General features: G+C 44.9%; 1 protein-coding gene and 1 long non-coding RNA gene across 4 annotated transcripts in view; one reads left to right on the forward strand and one right to left on the reverse strand.

Moving 5' to 3' along the window:
* Positions 1 to 19,164, reverse strand: part of CDYL (chromodomain Y like) — a 155,890-nt gene that overhangs the window by 12,040 nt on the left and 124,686 nt on the right. For 2 of the 3 annotated variants that reach the window (XM_038770408.1, XM_038770407.1), the window contains exons 3-4: positions 6,857 to 7,113; positions 5,030 to 5,202 (exon numbers count right to left, since the gene is read on the reverse strand). In XM_038770408.1, coding sequence (XP_038626336.1) covers positions 5,030 to 5,202; positions 6,857 to 7,113 — 430 coding nt within the window. Of the gene's footprint in view, positions 1 to 5,029; positions 5,203 to 6,856; positions 7,114 to 9,162; positions 9,268 to 19,164 lie in introns of all 3 variants that reach the window. The other variant, XM_038770409.1, reaches the window with a different exon arrangement.
* LOC119948884 lies at positions 421 to 10,116 on the forward strand. Its single transcript, XR_005457054.1, has 3 exons — positions 421 to 746; positions 5,080 to 5,576; positions 9,986 to 10,116. It is a non-coding gene; the product is annotated as an uncharacterized LOC119948884 (long non-coding RNA).

Genomic DNA, 19,164 nt, shown 5'->3' on the forward strand with positions numbered 1-19,164 from the left:
CGTCTTATCGTCTAACAGTAAAAAATGAGCATCTAGGGATCATTTCTACCGAGAAGTGGGCTTAAGCCAAACGATGATGAGTAATTTCACTTGTCAGGAGGTAGTTTTCCAATTCTTTCTTTCCCCCCCACTGTGGTTTTTCAAAATGTTATTTCCTGGGGGTCAAAATGCTCCTGGCGATCGAGGCCCTGAACGTATCCGAGCTTTGAGGATGTGCCTGCATGGCTTCCACTCCTGTAGAAATATCACGGGGCGGTGACACAACCTTGGGGAGGGAGGTGGGGGAATTTTGGCGAGGCTGAGAGTTGGGGGTTTTCTTTTGTGACGTCACTCCCCAGTTCTGGAGGGGATCACTGTCAGTCTCGCCGGGAGATGTGAGCTTGCTATCGGTGGGAAGTCAGACTGGGCACTGTGTTGGCTGTTCTTGGGACTTGATTTCTTGGGAATGGTGCACCTTCTTCCTATTTCAAGCAACTGCTTTACAGAACAAGGTGCACCTCAATGATTTGGATGGGGGCACCACCAGTGTGTCTGGGGGGGCCTCCGGATCTGCGGCCCTGTCTACACACGTTCAGTCAGATCAAAGACCCCGCCGACCTTGCTGCCCACAAAGAGAAGATGGTGGTACCAACGGCTGTTTCTACGAACCAACCCATGTGCTGGAATAACGTCCTCACATCGCATGCTGCGTGATGTAACGGCAGCCACATGGCACGCGAGGGGCCGTAAACTGTACAGCTCAAAAGGTATCGTTACATTTGGCTCTTCTGCAAATGGTGGTCGGCCCCTGCCTAGACACTGCCTTTGTTCGTGCTAGATACACAACAGCCCATAAAAGTCTCCACATTCATTCAACCTAAAACCAGTCACTTCTGGGAGTTACCTAATGGTGCAGATGAATGGTGGCTTTTTTTTTTTTTAATGGTACCCTTTAAGCATTTTCTGTGCACCAGGTACTGAACTGAGTCCCGGGGTAAACAAAAGAAAATCAGGTTGGACACAGTCCCTCTCCCACATAGGGCTCACAGTCTTAATCCCAATTTTACAGATGTGTTAACTGAGGCCCAGAGAAGTGACTTGCCTAAGGTCACACAGCAGGTGAGTGGCGGAGCAGGAATTAGAACCCAGGCCCTCTGACTCTTAGGCTTGTGCTCTTTCCACTGGGCTATGCTGCTTCCCTAAACCCCAAGGGCTTGGAAGCCATCAGGGAAGTAGTTGTCCTGAGCCTGACCAGATGGGCAGAGAAAAATCAATCAATCAATGGTATTTATTGAGCGCTTACTATGTGCAGAGCACCCTACTAAGCACTCAGAGTACAACAGAATTAGCAGATATGTTCCCTGCCCATGACAGGCTTACAGTCCAGAGGGGGAGACAGACATTAACACGAATAAGTAATTTTTAAAAATATAATTTAAAGATAGTCTGGCGTATATGGAGGGGGGGAGTTCCAGGCTAGGGGGAGGATGTGGGGAAAGGGCTGGCGACGAGATAGATGAGATTGGGGCACAGTGAGTAGGCTGGCACTAGAGAAGCAGAGTGTGCGGGCTGGGTTGCAGTGCGAGGTTAGTGAGGTAGGAATGGGGCAAGTCGACTGAGTGCTTTAAAGTTGATGGAAAGGAGTGTCTGTTTGATGTGGAGGTGGACGGGCAGTCACTGGAGGTTCTTGAGGAGTGGGAAGACATGGACTGAACGTTTTAGCTGAAAAATAATCCATGCAGCAGAGTGAAGTATGGATTGGAGTGGGGAGAGACAGGAGGCCGGTAGGTCAGCGAGGAGGCAGACGCGGCAGTCGAGGCGGGGTAGGATAAGTACTTGGATCAGCATGGTAGCAGTTTGGATGGAGAGGAAAGGGCGAATTTTAGCCCTGTTGTGAAGGTAGAACCGACGGGATTTGGTGACAGACTGAACGTATGGGTGGAATGAGAGGGATGAGTCGAGGACGATGCCAAGATTAGGGGGTTGTGAGATGGGGAAGATAGTGGCGTTGTCTACAGTGATGGGAAAGGCAGGGGGAGGGCAGGGTTTGGGTGGGAAGATAAGGAGTTCAGTTTTGGACCTGTTTAATTTGAGGTGTCGGTGGTACGTCCAAGTAGATATGTCTTGAGGGCAGGAGGAAATGCGAGATTGTAAGGGAGGAGAGAGGTCAGGGCTGGAGACCTTAAGCGCTTAGTACAGTGCTCTGCACACAGTAAGTGCTCAATAAATATGACAATGAATGAGATGTAGATTTGGGAACCATCTGCATTGAGATGGATGGTAACTGAAGCCACGGGAGCGATGAGTTCTCCAAGAAATGCAAATTCCTCAATACAAGGTGGTTTCTTTTAGGCACAGGTAACTCTTGATCACATGATAGATCAAATAAACATAATAATACTAATAATAGTATTTGTTAAGCATTTACTATGTGACAGGCACTGCACTAGACGCTGGGGTGGACACAAGCAAAACGGGTTGGACACAGTTTGGACACCAAATCCAACGGTCGCTATCAACACAGAAAACCACATTCATCAGTTGGGCTCTTCTGCATGTTAATTTCCACTGCAGCAGAAACTCACTTCACAGAGTATACACAACTGAGAACCCGCTCTGGATAATCAAAAACCGTTCAGGAGGCTAAGCCTGACATGCCTTAACTAGTTCTTTCTCTCACTCTCTAAGCCAAGTCAGCGGGGTGGCTGTGCCTGGTCGCTAGAGTCCAAATTTTATTAGCTTCAGCTACAATTCTTCACAGGCTCCCCGCTGTCAGTGCAGCCTGTCTGAGTTATGCTTCCCTTTGGTTTCCCCGATCTTTTCATTCAGGGAGAATTAACTCATTCACATGGATCCGTGTTTGCACAGAGAAGGATTCCTAAATGAGAGAGCCCGAGGCATTGTTCGAAAGATCACACTGGGTTTTAATGATACCATGATACTGAGAGAGACCGACAACCTTTGAAATAAGCTCTTGAGATAAGTGTAGACAACTTTCCTGAAACTACTTCAGTTCTGAAGCCCTTGGAGCATTCTGGGTCAGTGGCACACTGAAATAAATGCTCTGTGCTGTTCTTCAATGCTCTTGAAGAGGCGACTGCTGAAATTGTTTCTCTGATATACAGAGGGTAGATGAATGCTTAAAATGTAATAACACCATCAGAGGTCACTAGGCTAACTCTATGGAGAAATGTTGAAACTGTCACAAGCGAACTCTCCCCCCTCTGCTTCAAATGGAAAAGAGCACGATATTCTACATCTAAAAGGGATAGATCTTAGAGAAACAAAGGATGCCAGAGGAATTTTTTGGAATAATAATAATAATAATGACGGTATCTGTTAAGCGCTTACTATGTGCCAAGCACTGTTCTAAGCGCTGGGGTAGATGCAAGGTAATCGGGTTGTCCCATGCGGGGCTCACAGCCTTAATCCCCATTTGACAGATGAAGTAACTTGAGGCACAGAGAAGTTAAGTGACTTGCCCAAAGTCACACAGCTGACAAGTGGCGGAGCCGGGATTATAACCCACGTCCTCTGACTCCCAAGACCGTGCTCTTTCCACTAAGCCACGCTTCACCACCCTGACCCTATAACCTTTTTCAACTGATGATGATGGGTAACAGGAATTCAGGTCATCTCTTGCTTGGAAAACCTATTATTATGCACTAACTAGGTGCCAAGCACTGCGCCAAGCCAAGCCAAGCCAATATTACTCCCCAGATGGTAACTTGGTCAACTCTCTAGGAAAGCAAAGACCCGCTCAACCAATTAAGCTCATCTGAAATCTCCATTAGTCCACGCTCTCTCTGGTTTCCTACTGCTAGACATTCTCATTTCAGCACTGTGGAGAGTTATGTTAGGCAGCACCTAGATGATCATAGGCACAAAGGGAAAGGAAGAAAACTGGAGAAGGCTTTAGGGAAAAATCGACAAACTTCTAGGTGCAATTACAGTCTTTGCTCTTTTTAAATTTTAAAGCAGAGCTGATAAGCACATAGCTCACTGCAAATTTCTGAAGAGGGTGCGTTTTGAGACCAAGTAGCTGTAAAACCTGCAGCTCGGCTAACCTCCCCCTCTTACACACCTTCCTTACTACAATCAGCACTCTTTTCCACTCTTAAAGAATCACACACACACACACACACACACACACACAAAGACAAGCTGAAGACAGACAAATTGTTTCACGGTAAGTCTTATCATAAGGACTGTGAAAACTAGACACTAGCCTGAAAAGATGAGTTCCTCATTTCCTCACAGGGTGACCCACAAGGGTCCACCATTCAGTTGACTATAAGGAGTCTGCTCAGACTTTGGGCCATAATTTTTACATGAATGAAATAAGGGGTCTGTGTTGACACTTTTAGATATTGCAGTTCCGCTGAGTGGGGAAAATGTTTGCACTGGCATGTCAGGGTACCGTGGGATGAGGCAACCTGACCATCGACTGCCAGAAAAGTTAAACAATAGAAGTAGGAGTGTGTTATTAGCCCCTCTTTTAAGCGGCAGGAACATTTTAAGCAATTACGTTTAATAAAAGTTTAGCCAGAATTCTGTGTCTGACAATGGTTTCTGTATTTGGAATCTTTGGAAGACCCATGCGATTAGCTGTTTCTCCAATTTCAAAAAATGAATAAAAATGAAATGGTCCTCATTGTCTAAGCTGGGTCACGTGACACTTTGCAAAACAGTAGGTCCCATACAAGCTTGGCAATGGAATTCATCCATACGCAAATTAATGACATCTGTCATGAGAGAGCAGAGACACAAATTCTGGACCAAGCTAAACACACCAACCAAATAGCACAACTAAACTTTCCGTGGAATGAGAAATAGCTGTAAACCTCCAACAGGTAAAATGATCTAATGCTGGGGAGCAGAAAAGTCTGCTGCTTTAATGAATTTTACTTCGAGGCACATTCAGTGGGCAGTAATGCATTAACCAGATGAACATTTTGGACCTTATTTAGTCACGCTAACCAGATGAGAAAGTGAACGGGCACAAGAAAACCATCACACACTTAAAGGAATGACGGCTAGTTTTACGTACCTAATGGCTTCCGCCATTTTCGTGCTTTCTCTTTTTCTGTCATCTGTCAGACGCCGTATAAAATAAATGAAATCAAGACCACAGCAGAAGACGCTACCCACTGCACTGAGCAACACGAGTTTACTGTCGTCCGCAGCGGCTGTATTCAGTGCACTTTGAACTTCCTTCATTACCTGCAATTTGGAAAGAAGGGAAAATCAGAATCCAAACACAGATTTGGAAATCGCCACACGGAGGCCCTCAGCTACATTTCCCACATTTCTCCGAAGAGCAGAATCTCGGCTAACTGCAGATTTGACTTCTGAGCATTTGTGAGTTATCTGTTCGTTTGAAATCACTGCAAAGAAAAGGGAATGCCATTTGGTAAGCGGGGCAACAGTTTCTCCAGGCTCTCTCCGGACTTCCTGAAGATCTTTGGCAGGCCCCTCCGAGATTCAGCGCGAACAGGCATTTTTGAGTTTGAACAGAAGGTGGCAGATGCAACCAGTTCACAGAAGTGACTTCGATTCCTTTCCACTTTTAACCGGCTAAAGCCGCCAAGCTCAAGGTACCAACCAAAATTACGGGGCGTATTCGTAAGTCAAATGACAAAACCGTGGAAGGGTTTCATTTTAGCTGGCCAAGAAGCTACTTGAGAATGTTCGGGTGTGTCTAACGGCAGAGTCTCCTCTCAAAGAGACGGATGAGCCCCATTCCCGCCACTTCCTGTGTTCCCAGTAACAACTGTGGTATTTGTTAAGGGATCACTACGTGACAAGCACGGTCCTGAGTGACAGGGTAGATACGAGATCATCAGGTCCCACATGGGGCTCAGAGTCTAAGCAGGAGGGAGAACAAGGATTGAATCCCCAATCTGCAGATGAAGGAACACAGACAAGGAGAAGTTAAGTGTCTGGCCCACGGTCACTCGGCAGACACATGGTGGAGCCGGGATTAGAATTTAGGTCCTCTGACTCCCGGGCCCGTTCACTTTCCATTCGGCCACGCTGCTTCTCCCCCAGGTTGTTTTGTGAGATGCGTTTAGGGGTCCGGGCCCAAGGCTGATTGGAAACCAGGCCCGTGAAAGACGCCGCCGGTTACTGTGTAGTTCTTTAAAACCCCGCTTTGACTAAACTTAAGTCTCCTTTGTTGCCACTCTGCATCCATCCTGAGATGACTGAATGGCCAGCGGACCTCTCTCGGACCGCAAATTCCACAGCGCTCGGAGAGAAGGGCAGCAGAGCTCAGAAAGGCTAGCCATTGGAGGGGATCCAAGCTCAGGGGACGGAGGGAAATCTTCTGGGAATAGAAAGTGCTTTATTAGCAACTTGCTATCGTAACATGAGAAAAGAAAATAGACGATTTTAATCCGTGGTTTAATGGCCAAAAGTTAGGCAGCCAGGCAGAAAAAGAAGAAAAAGGGTTTTTGATCACACCCAAATGAGACAGTCGTCCCCCACCCTAGAGAGAGGGACTGGGTCTAGTCCCACTTGTGCATTCTCTCCCAGGGTTTAGAATGCTGTTATGCACACTGTAAGCACTTGCTATGTGCCAAGCACTGTACTAAGTGCTGGACTAAAAACAAGATCATCAGGTCAGACACGGTCCCTGTCCCACAAGGGGCTCAAAGCATAAGGGGGAAGGTGAACAGGTATTGCAACCCGATTTTACAGATAAAGACAATGAGGCCCAGAAAACTTGCCCAAGGTCTCACTGTAGGCCAAGTGGCGGATCCAGGATTAGGACCCAGGTTCACACTGATTCTCAGTCCTGTGCTCTTTCCACTGTGCCAGACCCTCAATAATCTGACTCTTAAAAACCTCTCTCTTTGAACCAATGGCAACTTACCTCTGGGTTTAGGGAATTATTCTCTGAAGATTTCGTTGATAACAGAATGTGAGTGAAGCCATCCTGCTTTCTAACCACAATGTCCCTGTATCGATAAGCACTTTCAGTTTGTCGCACACTGAAACGCAGCCTTTTGTCAAAAGGTTGGTCTCTTCGGTCCTCAATAAACCTCCTTTTGCTGGCTGTCACGCCTGTAACAGATGTTTGTATATTGGTTGCTCCATTGGCAGCTAATGCATCCAGAAAGGCAGACGAACCTGGAAAGAGTTTTGAAATGACAATATTCTATCAAGCCCCATTCTACAGTGGTATTTCTGGATCAGGGACAATTTTCTGCATAGTTTTTAACAGATCTTTGCAAAGTAACTTTTCTTACACACTGCAAGAATGGCCATCCCCCAACAGAGTTTTCAATATCCAAAATGATTTGCGTTATAAAGAATTAAAAAGAGTCCGCATGCCCCAAAAACCTAAATTAACAGTCAAACCTTAAAGATGACTTCAGAAGAACTTAAGTTAAAGAGGGAAGGAGCTCATGGGTCATAACTGCTGAACTCTGAGATGTTTCCAAAGGGAAGAAATGCCCACTCGTGAACATCTTTTTTTTTTAATTTCCTGTTGCTAATAAAGGAAAAGATTTCACTTAATATGCACTGTGGTTAATAAATTGTGCTAGAAGAGGAAATGACCTGAGAAAATGATGCTCAAGGCAGGGAGTTTTCTTCACGGTAACATGAATTGTTTAAGCCAAGTGATAAAAGGTGAAAGAAAAGCCCAAAATGTAAATGTAGAATACCCAGCACTGGGGCAGACACAAGTTCATCAGGTTGGACACAATCCCTGCCCACATGGGGGACAGTCTAAGTAGAACTCTGCTGACGAAGCAAATTATGCCATTTGGCCAGTTCTTTTGCTGAAGGCCCGTAATATGCAAATTCAAGATTTATCCTCGGCAGGAAAGTGATTCCTTCTTTGGTTTATGATCCAATGAACAAGAAAGGCTTGGATATTTTTGGTAAGCCAAGCAGATTAAGGAAGAGAGTCCGGTAGGGGAAGAGTTGTGGCTTTTCATCTTTTATTTAGAATGACTTCTTTACCTAAAGGAACTGCCTTTCTGCAGTAAGGCCATTCTGGCAGTCCAAAGGGCACTCAGTGCTGAGAGAAGCAGCATGACCTACTGGGAAGAGCTCGAGCCTGGCAGTCGGAGGACCTGGGTTCTAAACCCGGCTCTGCTGTTTGTCTGCTGTGTGACCTTGAGCAAGTCACTTCACTTCTCTATGCCTCAGTTGCAAATTCGGGATTAAGACCTTAGGTGGGACAGGACTGGACAACCTGATTAGCTTGTATCTACCCCAGCGATTTGTACGGTGCCTGGCACATAGTAAGCGCTTAACAAATACTATGAGAAAAAAAAAAGTTTTATGAAATTAACACAACAAGACTGGGGGGAAAATACCAGCTCTGGATGTTTACTGGTTTCAGAGCTGGCAAAGGAAACAGTGACAAGTACCTAGAACACATACGGAGTGATCAATCAATTAATAGCTTTACTGAGTGCAGACAGCACTCTACTAGACCTTTATGATTCAACAGTAGATTACAACAAAGTGATGGGATATAATCAGAAAGGGTGAACAATTCTTGAAAATTGAACTACAAACTAAAACTTGGCTCAGAAACACCATTCTCCAAACAAGCAAAAAACCCTCCTCTAAATATTTTCATATTTTTCAACTTTGGTGCTTAATGTAGGACGTGACGATTGTTATTGAAAATTGACTTCTTCTGGCCAGTATCGGTCAGCAAACCAATCCAGAAGACGAGTGAAAACTGATGAGCATGACAAATATTAATTTTATCTTGCCGATTGGGGGCAGATGCCTCGACTGCTCGTTATTTACCAGATGTTCGTTATACGATTAGTCGAGGTGACACTTAATAAGACAGCATCACAGGCTTCAGCCCTCTGACGACTGCATGAGGGTGCTGTGGTTACCCACATGTGCATCTCCAAGTTGCCGAGCAAGCCTGCACTTGAGTGGGCTGTGTGGGATACACGTAGTAAGTCGCCCGACGTGGAAGAAATAGGTGAAAGCCTGAAGGGGCTATGTGAAAAACACCAAAGTGCTGTCGGCAAGGTGAGGCTGCTGGCTTAGAAGACCAAGAGGGAGGAATGGGATCATTTTCTGAAACGAACAAGAACCAGACAGACATGACACTTTTCACCCATCTCCCACCCTACAGAATGTGTTTGTTTTTAGGGGTGAGGATAGGAAGAGCGGGAAGGTGGCACTGCCCTGACTCACCTCTTTTCCTGTTACTCCTGGCTCGGGGGGGATGGGTGGGGTTCACCTCGAGTCCTAGAGGATTGGGAGGAAGGAGCAGAGGGTCCTGGACTTCTACGTCTGCTGCTGCTGGGGAAAGCACAGAACTCTTACTTGTCTCCGGTGGCTCCGCACTCTCGGTCTCCCTTCCATCCTTGCCGTTACCTTCGGGGCACCAGGGGGAAGAGGATCCCGGCTCGTTTTCTCTACCCCCGGCACCAGCCCCTTCTAGAGCGATTGCCTCTGAGTTCATGGGCAGAGAGAGAAGAGCAATGGTGGACGACCACAGGTCTATAATAGCCTACGCGCGTGTGCACAAGACATAAAAACTCTTGGCTCTTTCCTCTCCGTGCAGGGAGAGCAACGTAAGGGGATAGCAGAGAAAGGGAGTGGGAGACAGGAATGCCTTCCCCATCCAGATTCATACCGGTGGCAAAGGATGTGATGGCAAACCTTCAGGCATCAGACAATCCAACGGACCGACTCAAGTCGATGGGGATTTGTGCCCTTCCTGAAGGTCTCCCAGATCTGTGCCTAACCACTGATCGCGAACCACTCACCGGTCCGGATTTTCGCTGGGCTTGGATTTTATGGATTTCTATGAACCAGGCACTGTATTAAGAACTAGGGCAGATAAGAGCTAATTAGGTTGGACACCGTCCACATCCCACATGGGGCTCACAGTCTTCATCCCCATTTTACAAATGAGGTAACTGAGGCCCAGAGAAGTGAAGTGTTTTGCCCAAGGTCACACAGTAGTCATGTGGTGGAGCTGGGATTAAAACCCAGGTCCTCTCACTTCCAGGCCTGTGCTCTTTCCTCTGGCCACACTACTCTTCTGGATCTGTCAACAAAGAAAAAATTGAAGGATGAAAGTGATGGTACGGTGGAGTGTCCCGTCAAGGAAGACAGGTGAGCTCAGTCCTGGAGCTTCAAGTAAAGACAGTAAAATTGTCCTTCGTTTTTCAGTAAGAAGTTATTGTCAGTATAACGCAATCAAGATGTGTGGATGGGACTGGAAAGACTAATCTGATCAATAATCCCGTCCAAACTTTCAAGATACTTCCTTATCACACTGTTACATTTATCACTTTGTAGTGGAATCTGCCTCATGGTCTCAGGTTTGCCCAACTTTTCTGTTTGAGGAGAGTAACCCCTCTCCTGACTGCTACTTTCCAAATTTTTTTGTTGTTGTTGCTGGTGTTGTCACTACATTGTCTGAGACCATTCTTCACTATGTCTTTATACCATTTCATCTCTACAAGCTTTCAAATACTCCAGTTGCTTGGGTATCCCGCTGTCACCCACTTTCTTCCAAGGTAAACTCTATTTTGCCTTGATGCTTATCATCAACAGCTTAACTGCTGATGATCTCCTCCGATCACATGATGTTTGTAGATGGTATTGACAAAAATGTTTCACGAATTGGATATGATGATGATGATGCTGGCATTTGTTAAGCGCTTACTACGTGCCAAGCACTGCTCTAAGCGCTGGATATATGCCTCCTGGGGAAGGTCCAGATTCTACGGCCATATAAAAGTGGAATGCTACCTGCAGATGCTTAGTTAGGTGTTTGTCACCACAATTGGGCTGTCCATCTCCAAAAAGGCATACTGATTTCTTGATTTGATTTTCTACTTTATTTGTGTAACACTGGATTTGGTGACATTTAGCAGCTTGTGGCTGATAATAATTATGGAATTTGCTAAGTGCTTACTACATGTGAAGCACTGTTCTAAGCAGTCTAAGTAGGATGGAGAACAGATATTGAATCCTCATTTTACAACTGAGGAAACTGAAGCACAGAGAACTTAAGTGACTTGCCAAAGGTCTCACAACAGGCAAATGGCAGAACCAGGATTAGAACCCAGGGCTCTTGGCTCCCACACCCATGCTCTTTCCACTAGGCAACACTGCTCCTCAAAATCTTTGGTTATATGTAGAAATTTCCTGGTGCAGAATGGGATTTAATGTTTTCAAATTAAGAAATTATCTTCCATTTTTCTAGAATGAACAAGGTCTCCCTCTGGCCTTCTAAGAACCTTTGTCCCACGCACTTCAGATAGTTTCTTGGATTCTCGTCTCAAACACTGATCACAGGGACAGCAAATCAGAAAAAAAAGATACCCTCTTTAGAATTTCACCAATTCCAAGTTTCCCTTTGCTATGCTAATTTTAGGGAAATCATATAATCACTTAAGGGATGCAATTTTAAAGAAATATTTGGGAAGCCACTTTGAAGTCCAATCCATTTTTCACAAACTTCTTTCTACTGATCAAATGGTGGTAACTGAGTACAGTACAAGAAATTTGGCAATATAACATCTGCTGTTCATCTACCAGATGCACTTTGACTAATGACTTTTTACCAAATCCCTATGAAACAGGTTGAAAAATCTTGATTTGGGGCAGATCAGTGCTACCACTTAATGCAAGTACTTACATTAGCCCGCCTTGATTACTGTATCAGCCTCCTTGCTGACCTCGCTGCCTCCTGCCACTTTCCACTCCAATCCATTCTCCATTCTGCTGCCCAAATCATTACCCTTCAAAAACGTTCAAGAAATTCCAGTGGTTGCCCATCCACCTCCACATCAAGCAAAGACTCCTCACCATTGGCTTTAAAGCACTTAACCACCTTGCCCCCTCTTACCTCACCTCGCTACTCTCCTACTATCAACCCAGCCCAAAACTTTGTTCCTCTGGTGCTAACCTTCTCGCTGTACCTCGATCTCATCGCCGACCTCTCACCCACCTCCTATCTTTGGCCTGGAACGCCCTCCCTCCTACCAGACAGATAATTGCTCTCCCTCACTTCAAGGCCTTATTGAAGACACATCTCCTCCAGAAAGCCTTCCCCGACTGAGCCCTCCTCCCCTCTTCTCCCACTCCCTTCTGCACCACTCATGCTTGTTCCTTCATTCATCCCCTCTCCCTTCCCCACGGCTCATATGTATATAACTGTAATTTATTTAATTTATTTTTTTTATGCATTTATTTAAATCAATGCCTGTCTCCCCCTCTAGACTGTGAGCTTGTTGTGGGAAGGGAATGTGTTTGATGTTATAGTGTACTCTCCCAAGCACTTAGTACAGTGCTTTGCACACGATAAGCGCTCAATAAATATGATTAAAAACAAAGGCATAATAGGGTTCTCCACCAACCTGGCCCTCCTGAAGAAGCGCTCCCAGGAGTCCCCAAGACGGACCAGGCGCTCGATCTTCCTCCTGCATGCCTACGTGATCTGACTGTCATGGAGGGTGAATAATAATAATGATAATAATGGCATTTGTTAAGCGCTTACTAAGCACTGGGTAAACCTTACAGCAATTTAGCAGCCCCCACGGGGAGGCTACCACACAATGCAGCTATGCCTATGCTCACAACCCTGTCAGAGTGAAGAGACTCCAAACCACAGAAAGGCTGTTGGAAAGAAATATGCACAAGTTTTGCTCAAACGAATTACTGAGACCATTAAATTATGGAAATTTGTTTTGAAGTAAAAACCTCTGGTATTTAAAACAAGACAGATTATCTCCTGAAGATCATTTAAAAACTTTCCAAACTTGAAAAATTGTGACTGGAGTTAAAAATGGAGTCAAATAATCAAAGTTTGTATTAGCTGAGAGTTAGGAGGAGAGACAACTCCCGTTTCACCTGCACCACTTGGCGGGAAGATATTTGGTAAAATTTTCCACTAGATTTTGTTAGAATGTGGAGAGTGCTAAGCACACAAAAGTCAATGCACGACAACCGTAGCTACTAAAGTAACAACATAGATTTCCTAGCTGTTTATAACAATAGTCAGTTTAAATGACTAGACAAAATCAAAATCATTTCAGAGAGCAATAAACCATACTCAAATGCTAAGACCCAAGATAGACAAATCGCCTTCCTCCCATCTCTCTCCTTTGATTCCCCAAATCCTGATTGTTCTATAATAATAATAATGGGATTTGTTAAGCGCTTACTATGAGCAAAGCACTGTTCTAAGCACTGGGGAAGTTACCAGGTAAGCAGGTTTTCCCACGTGGGGCTCACAGTCTTAATCCCCATTTTACAGATGAGGTAACAGGCACAGAGAAGTTAAGTGACTTGCCCAAAGTCACAGAGCAGACAAGCGGCAGAGCCGGGATTAGAACCCATGACCTCTGACTCCCAAGCTCTTTCCACTGAGCCACATGTTGTGAAGTTCTACCTTCAGAACATCTTGAGAATCAGACCCTTCGTTTCCATCCAAACTGCTACCATGCTCATCCAAGCATTCATCTTATCCTGCCTCAACAACTGCGTCAGTTTCCTCGCTGACTTTCCTGCCTCCTGTCTCTCCCCTCACCAGTCCCTACTTAACTCTGCTGCCCGGATCATTTAAAAAAATAATAATAATAAATAAATAAAAAGAGAAAAGCTCAGTCCTGATCTCCCCACCCCTCAAATACCTCCGGTAGTGACCATCCAGCTCTGCATCAGAAAGAAACTCCTTACCATCGGCTTTAAAGCATTCGATCGGCTCTCCCCCTCCTGCCTTACCCTGCCGATTTACTATTACAATCCTTCAGAGCACACTTCACAGCTCAAATTCGAACCTACTCACCGTACCTCGAGCTCATTCTTCTCGCCACCGACCCCTGGCCTACCCCTCCAGCCTTCATACTGGAGGACACCGCTCTCCCCACTCCCAAAGCCCTACTAAAATCATATCTCCTCCATGAGGCTTTCCCCAACTAAGCCTTCACTTCCCCTATTCTCACTCCCTTCTGATTTGCTTATGGACTTGGGTACATATATACATCTGTCATTTTTTTTTTACATGTCTGTCTCCCTCTCTGCATTATCATCAGCAGCATCAATAGTATTTGCTGAGTTTTTCCTATGTGGGGAGCACTGTACCAAGCACTTGGGTGAGTACTTCACAGTATTGTAGTCTCCCAACTTTTTAGTACTGTGTACACAGTAAGCACTCGATAAATACCGCTGACTCATTTAGTAATTAAGGTAACGCTCTCTTTAAAGAACAGTATCGTGCACACATTCCTTTTCTCAGATATCATGGAACAGAAGAGATTTTGTTGAAGTCTGCAGTTGTGCAAAGATATTTCTGAAAGTACAGTTCAGCGGAGTTTGTAAGTGTCTGTGTATTACTATTGCTGAAGTTCTCGCCACCAGTGACCAATTTCAGGGGGGTCACTTGGTTCCTCTTTTTTGAGCGGCTTCAGTTTCCTTTCTGAGCTGCCTTGTTTCTTCCCTGTGTCACAAGCACACACATTTGCTGGGTGAGCGGAGGCTACAGAGATGATGTTTGCTCTTCCCCATTTCCCCCGTCTTTAAATTAGTTTTCCTTTTTTCGTACCTTCACCCTGATCCACACTCTCACGCTCATCTATTCCCTTATCTGGGTTACTGTTCGTTTCCCATAGAATGTTGTTCAAAAGAGGGCTAAATAGAGTAGTTTCCTTCAGGAAATAAAGCATATTGTAGTCCCAAGATTCAAAATATTGGCAACACCAATATAAATAATTACAAAACAGTGATAGAAAACACCACCGGGCTGTGCGATCAAACAGCAATGCAAATATGCTCCATTAATAAAATACTCTGAACTACATTTTTTAATATGTAAAATATTTCATTTTTCAAAGTCCTATCTTTGCCATTTTATTCAGCAAAAAGGCATCTGGAGCCAACAAATCAAGAGATCTGTCTTTACCTAGTGCTAAATTGAAATGGGTAGCAGTTTCTCTAATCAGGACAGTCAAAATACTTTAAAGGTTGAGGGACGGGGACAGGGAGTTGTTTAAGCCCAAGTAAACTTTGTGCACTGCAGGAGCAAAGCATTACATTCAAGCGAGAAAGAGCTGTACGAAACAACAGCATTAAATCTCAGTAGTGCTAGCAAAGATCGACTTGCCTTATGTTTTCTGTGAGAGAGAGGGGCTGTACAGGATTATTTATTATTAGGAGCAGTAATTATAGTACTACAACCAATGTGGATGTACATGACCTCTCCGATCTATAAGGCCTCGAGGAAAGAGCCCGGGCTCGGGAGTTAGAGGTTGTGGGTTCTAATCCCGGCTCCGCCCCATGTCAGCTATGTGACTTTGGGCAAGTCACTTAACTTCTCTGTGCCTCAGTTACCTCATCTGTAAAATGGAGATTAAGACTGTAAGCCCCATGTGGGACAACCTCATTACCTTGTATCTACCCCAGCGTTTAGAACAGAGCTTGGCACATAGTAAGCGCTTAACAAATACCATTATTATTATCATTAGAATACTTTCCTGGGATCAGTAAGTGTTAAAAATCTAAACACATGATACATACTTTTTGGTACAACTGTGCCCAGAGCCATTTGCCCTCTGGCCAGGGGCTAATGCCAACCTGGCCTGGGGGATTGGGGACACGAGTCAGCCGGAGTTCTTCCTGACTCTTCCTTCTGCTGTCGCCAACAGAAGTACTTTTCCCAGGCCACCATATCTCTTCCCAGCTACGGTGGCTTTTGTTCCTGTTGCTATTTAACTACATAATGCACATCATATTATGCCTCACTTCCAGTGGCACCAGACAATGCTTGAAATACCAAATAAATCCCCACAATGGATCCACCAACCCCAAATTTATTTAAATTCTTTTTAACCCAACTGGTTTCACTGACATTATTATGATTATTACTACTATCATTATTATCCTCGTCCAAGCCCTTAGCACTCTGCACGGAATGCGCACACATATCCTCCTGACTGATTAATCTATTGTACTCTCCCAAGTGCTTTGCAAACAGAAGCTACTCAATAAATACTCTTGATTAGTTAATTTGCCAGTGTAACAGTCTGCTGTAAGATACCCTATTTGCTTATCACCCCGTGGCAGGACTGGTGCCACAATTTTTCCAAATATAAATACATAGACTTAAGCCAAAAAGAAAGGGCAAAATGTCCCAAAAGTGAAAGAGAAGTACAAAGGACTGAGCCTCAAGGATTACTTTAATAAATAATAATAATAATCCTCAGTTATATCACCTAAATAATGGAACTTTTTGGGAATAAAGCTAAAGCCGATTTATAAATTATTTACAGAGAATGAGAATACAATAATTGAGCATGTTTTCAGAAACAAAAAGAAAAGCAGGGATTAAAAAAATCATTTCAGTTTAAGAGTCAGTTTCTGAGAATTGGCAAATTAATAAATATTTAGTCTGAAGGAGACATGGATAGAAAGATTTCAACCTTCTCCAAAACGTGGGTCAGGTGAAGTAAGTGATGGGCAAACGATAAGTTTTGGAAACTTGAGAAAGACCAAACTTTCGCACTAGAATCGAATAGCTAAACATACACACGATGGTAAAGTCACAATATAAATAGATGTAAAATATCAAAAATAAGGGAAGTTGTCTGATATTTTCAAGACAACTGCGGATAGAGGAATCTCATACCAATGAATCTTAGGTGACTTCATGGAAAAAGAAAAGCCAGGTGGAGATCAAAAAACTCCTCCCACCAAAATTTCAGTTTAAATAGCAAGAAAATTTTACGTTGCATATTTTCCTCCAAGTCAGCTGAAGCCTCAAAACCCGAATGGCTAACCGAGTCAATAAGGAACTGAGGAGCAATAAGCATATGTGACACGAGAAAACAGGAAGTAAAGAACACAAGGAAGGTTACAGGGGAATGCTAAAACTGTTAAAGAAGGGTATTAGACGTGCCAAGAGAAACTTGGGGTACAAGCTGCATTATCTGCTGACTTTTCTCACCACAGGTACACCCAAGTCATGATACTTTGGCCAACTGCCGCAGGTCAGACAATTCCCTCCGGTCCCCTCCTCCATCCGAGGGGCCTTCTCCCACCCCCTGCAACCCCGACTTAGCCCCCTCCCCTTCCTTCTCCACCCTATCACCCACCAGTCTTTTCGTTCCTTAGTTTTAGCTTTAATCAGAGCAACAGCTGCTGCTGCAGGTGCGGTGGTCGTCGCCGCCTCCTCCTCCCCCTTTTCCGGCTTGCAGCCCGATTCCCCCACCTCGGCCAAAGCCACAGGAATGGGGTGGGCCAGACCAGAGAAGAACAGCCCACCCAAGCCTTCACCTCTGCCCATCCCATCCCTGTGACTTTGGCCGGGAGAGGGGGAGGCAGGGCTACCTGCTGGGGAGAAAGGAGCCACATTTCGGAAGTGGGTGGCTACTAAAGAGGCAGGGAAGAAGGGAAGGAGAGAGGGAAGGCAGAACTGGTATTGTTACTTATCTTTAGGGCTCAGCTCTCATAGAGGGGCCTTTTCTGGACCCTATCTCAACTAGCTATGTGAATCTATGGGAAATCATACGATAACAGTCATTTTGTTATTAAGCACTTACTTTGGGCCACCCAAGTCTTGGGGTGGATGCAAGATAATCAGATCGGGCATGTCCCTGCCCCACAGGGGACTTGCAGTCGGAGTAACGAAGGAGAACAGTATTGAACCCCCATTTTACAGATGAGGACTCTGAAGCACGGAGTACTGAAGTGACTTGCCCAAGGTCACTTAGCAGGGAAGAGCCAGGTCCTCTGATGCTCAGGCCGGGCTCTTTCCACTAGGCCATACCGCTTCCCTACTACAACGATCTTCTCTAATGCAACCATCTTCAAGGAATGTAGTTCAGTTGCATCATGAGGTAGACCTGCATGTTATTTTTTTACAGAAGAAAAAATAAATAAAAGCCCCTTCTCGTTACTTAGAAGCTTTGAAAAAAAACGGCATGTGCTCTAAAATGGAACTATTCTCCCACAGTGCATCCTGGGGCTCCGATTACCTATAAAAGACAATTATTTCTCAATGTCAGTGAAGTAAAAGAATACGTTAGAATTAACACTTATGCCTGATTCTGACAAAGGCAACCTCTTCCTACAGACCCACCCTTTTCTACACCAAAAGCCCCCAGAAGGAATGAGATGTACAGTTCAATCATGCCAATAAAGCAGCTCCTTTAAAGTCTCCCAGTTGAGACTACAGGTCAGCCCCTATTTAGCTCTTTATTTGGGCCCTTGCCTCCCTCAAATCCACCAAACTATGTCCTTCTCCTCTTTCCAAGCCCTCAACCTGCAGTCTCTGATTAATCATGTCATCCCCTTAGCACTCCTGTGAATACCTGTCTCCTCATTTAATTGCCTACACATGTTTTTATCATTAGAATCTATGTTCCTACTCTTTTGCCTATTGCACACTTGCAATTTGTGTCTACTTGCCTCCTCCAGTTAGAATGGAGGGCGGGGACTGAGTCTTTAACTTCTCTTGTATTTTTTGCAAGAGCTGGTAGCAGAACATAATAAAGCACTCAGTAAGAACTCTTGATAAAATGCCAAGAAGGAAAGTACCATGGCAGGGGGCGAAGGATTCTGACCACGGTCCACAGTTTTAATAATAATAATAATAATAATAATGGTATTTAAGCACTTACTATGTGCCAGGCAATTTACTAAGTGCTATAGTGGATACAAGCAAATCAAGTTGGACACAGTCCCTTTCCCAAATGGGGCTCACAGTCTCAATCCCCATTTTACAGTTGAGGCAACTGAGGCACAGAGAAGTTGAAGTGACTTTCCTAAGGTCACACAGCAGATAGGTGGTGGAGCCGGTTTACCCCCCCACTACTCACCCCACCTCACTGCTCAGCAGGGTTCAGGGTGGACCATGCCCCGGCTGCAGATGACCTCCGCAGTCCAGGCCCGCGGTCTATACCTCAGTAGGAGGTCACCAACCTAAACACCGGACAGCTCAGGAAACCAGTGGTGGCAATGCTCCCCTACCCTCTGAGCGGAGGTTTCGTAAGGGACTGTCCCGCAGGCAAAGAGCATTTTGTGAACTTTCATTCGTTTATTTAATTGCATTTATTGAGCACTCACTGTGTGCAGAGCACTGACTAAGCACTTGGGAGAGTATAATACAACAATAAGCAGACATTCCCTGCCCACACTTATGTACGTATCTGTAATTTTATTGATTGACATTGATATTGA

Source organism: Tachyglossus aculeatus, chromosome X3 (assembly GCF_015852505.1).
Source record: "Tachyglossus aculeatus isolate mTacAcu1 chromosome X3, mTacAcu1.pri, whole genome shotgun sequence".
Taxonomy (NCBI): Eukaryota; Metazoa; Chordata; class Mammalia; order Monotremata; family Tachyglossidae; genus Tachyglossus; species Tachyglossus aculeatus.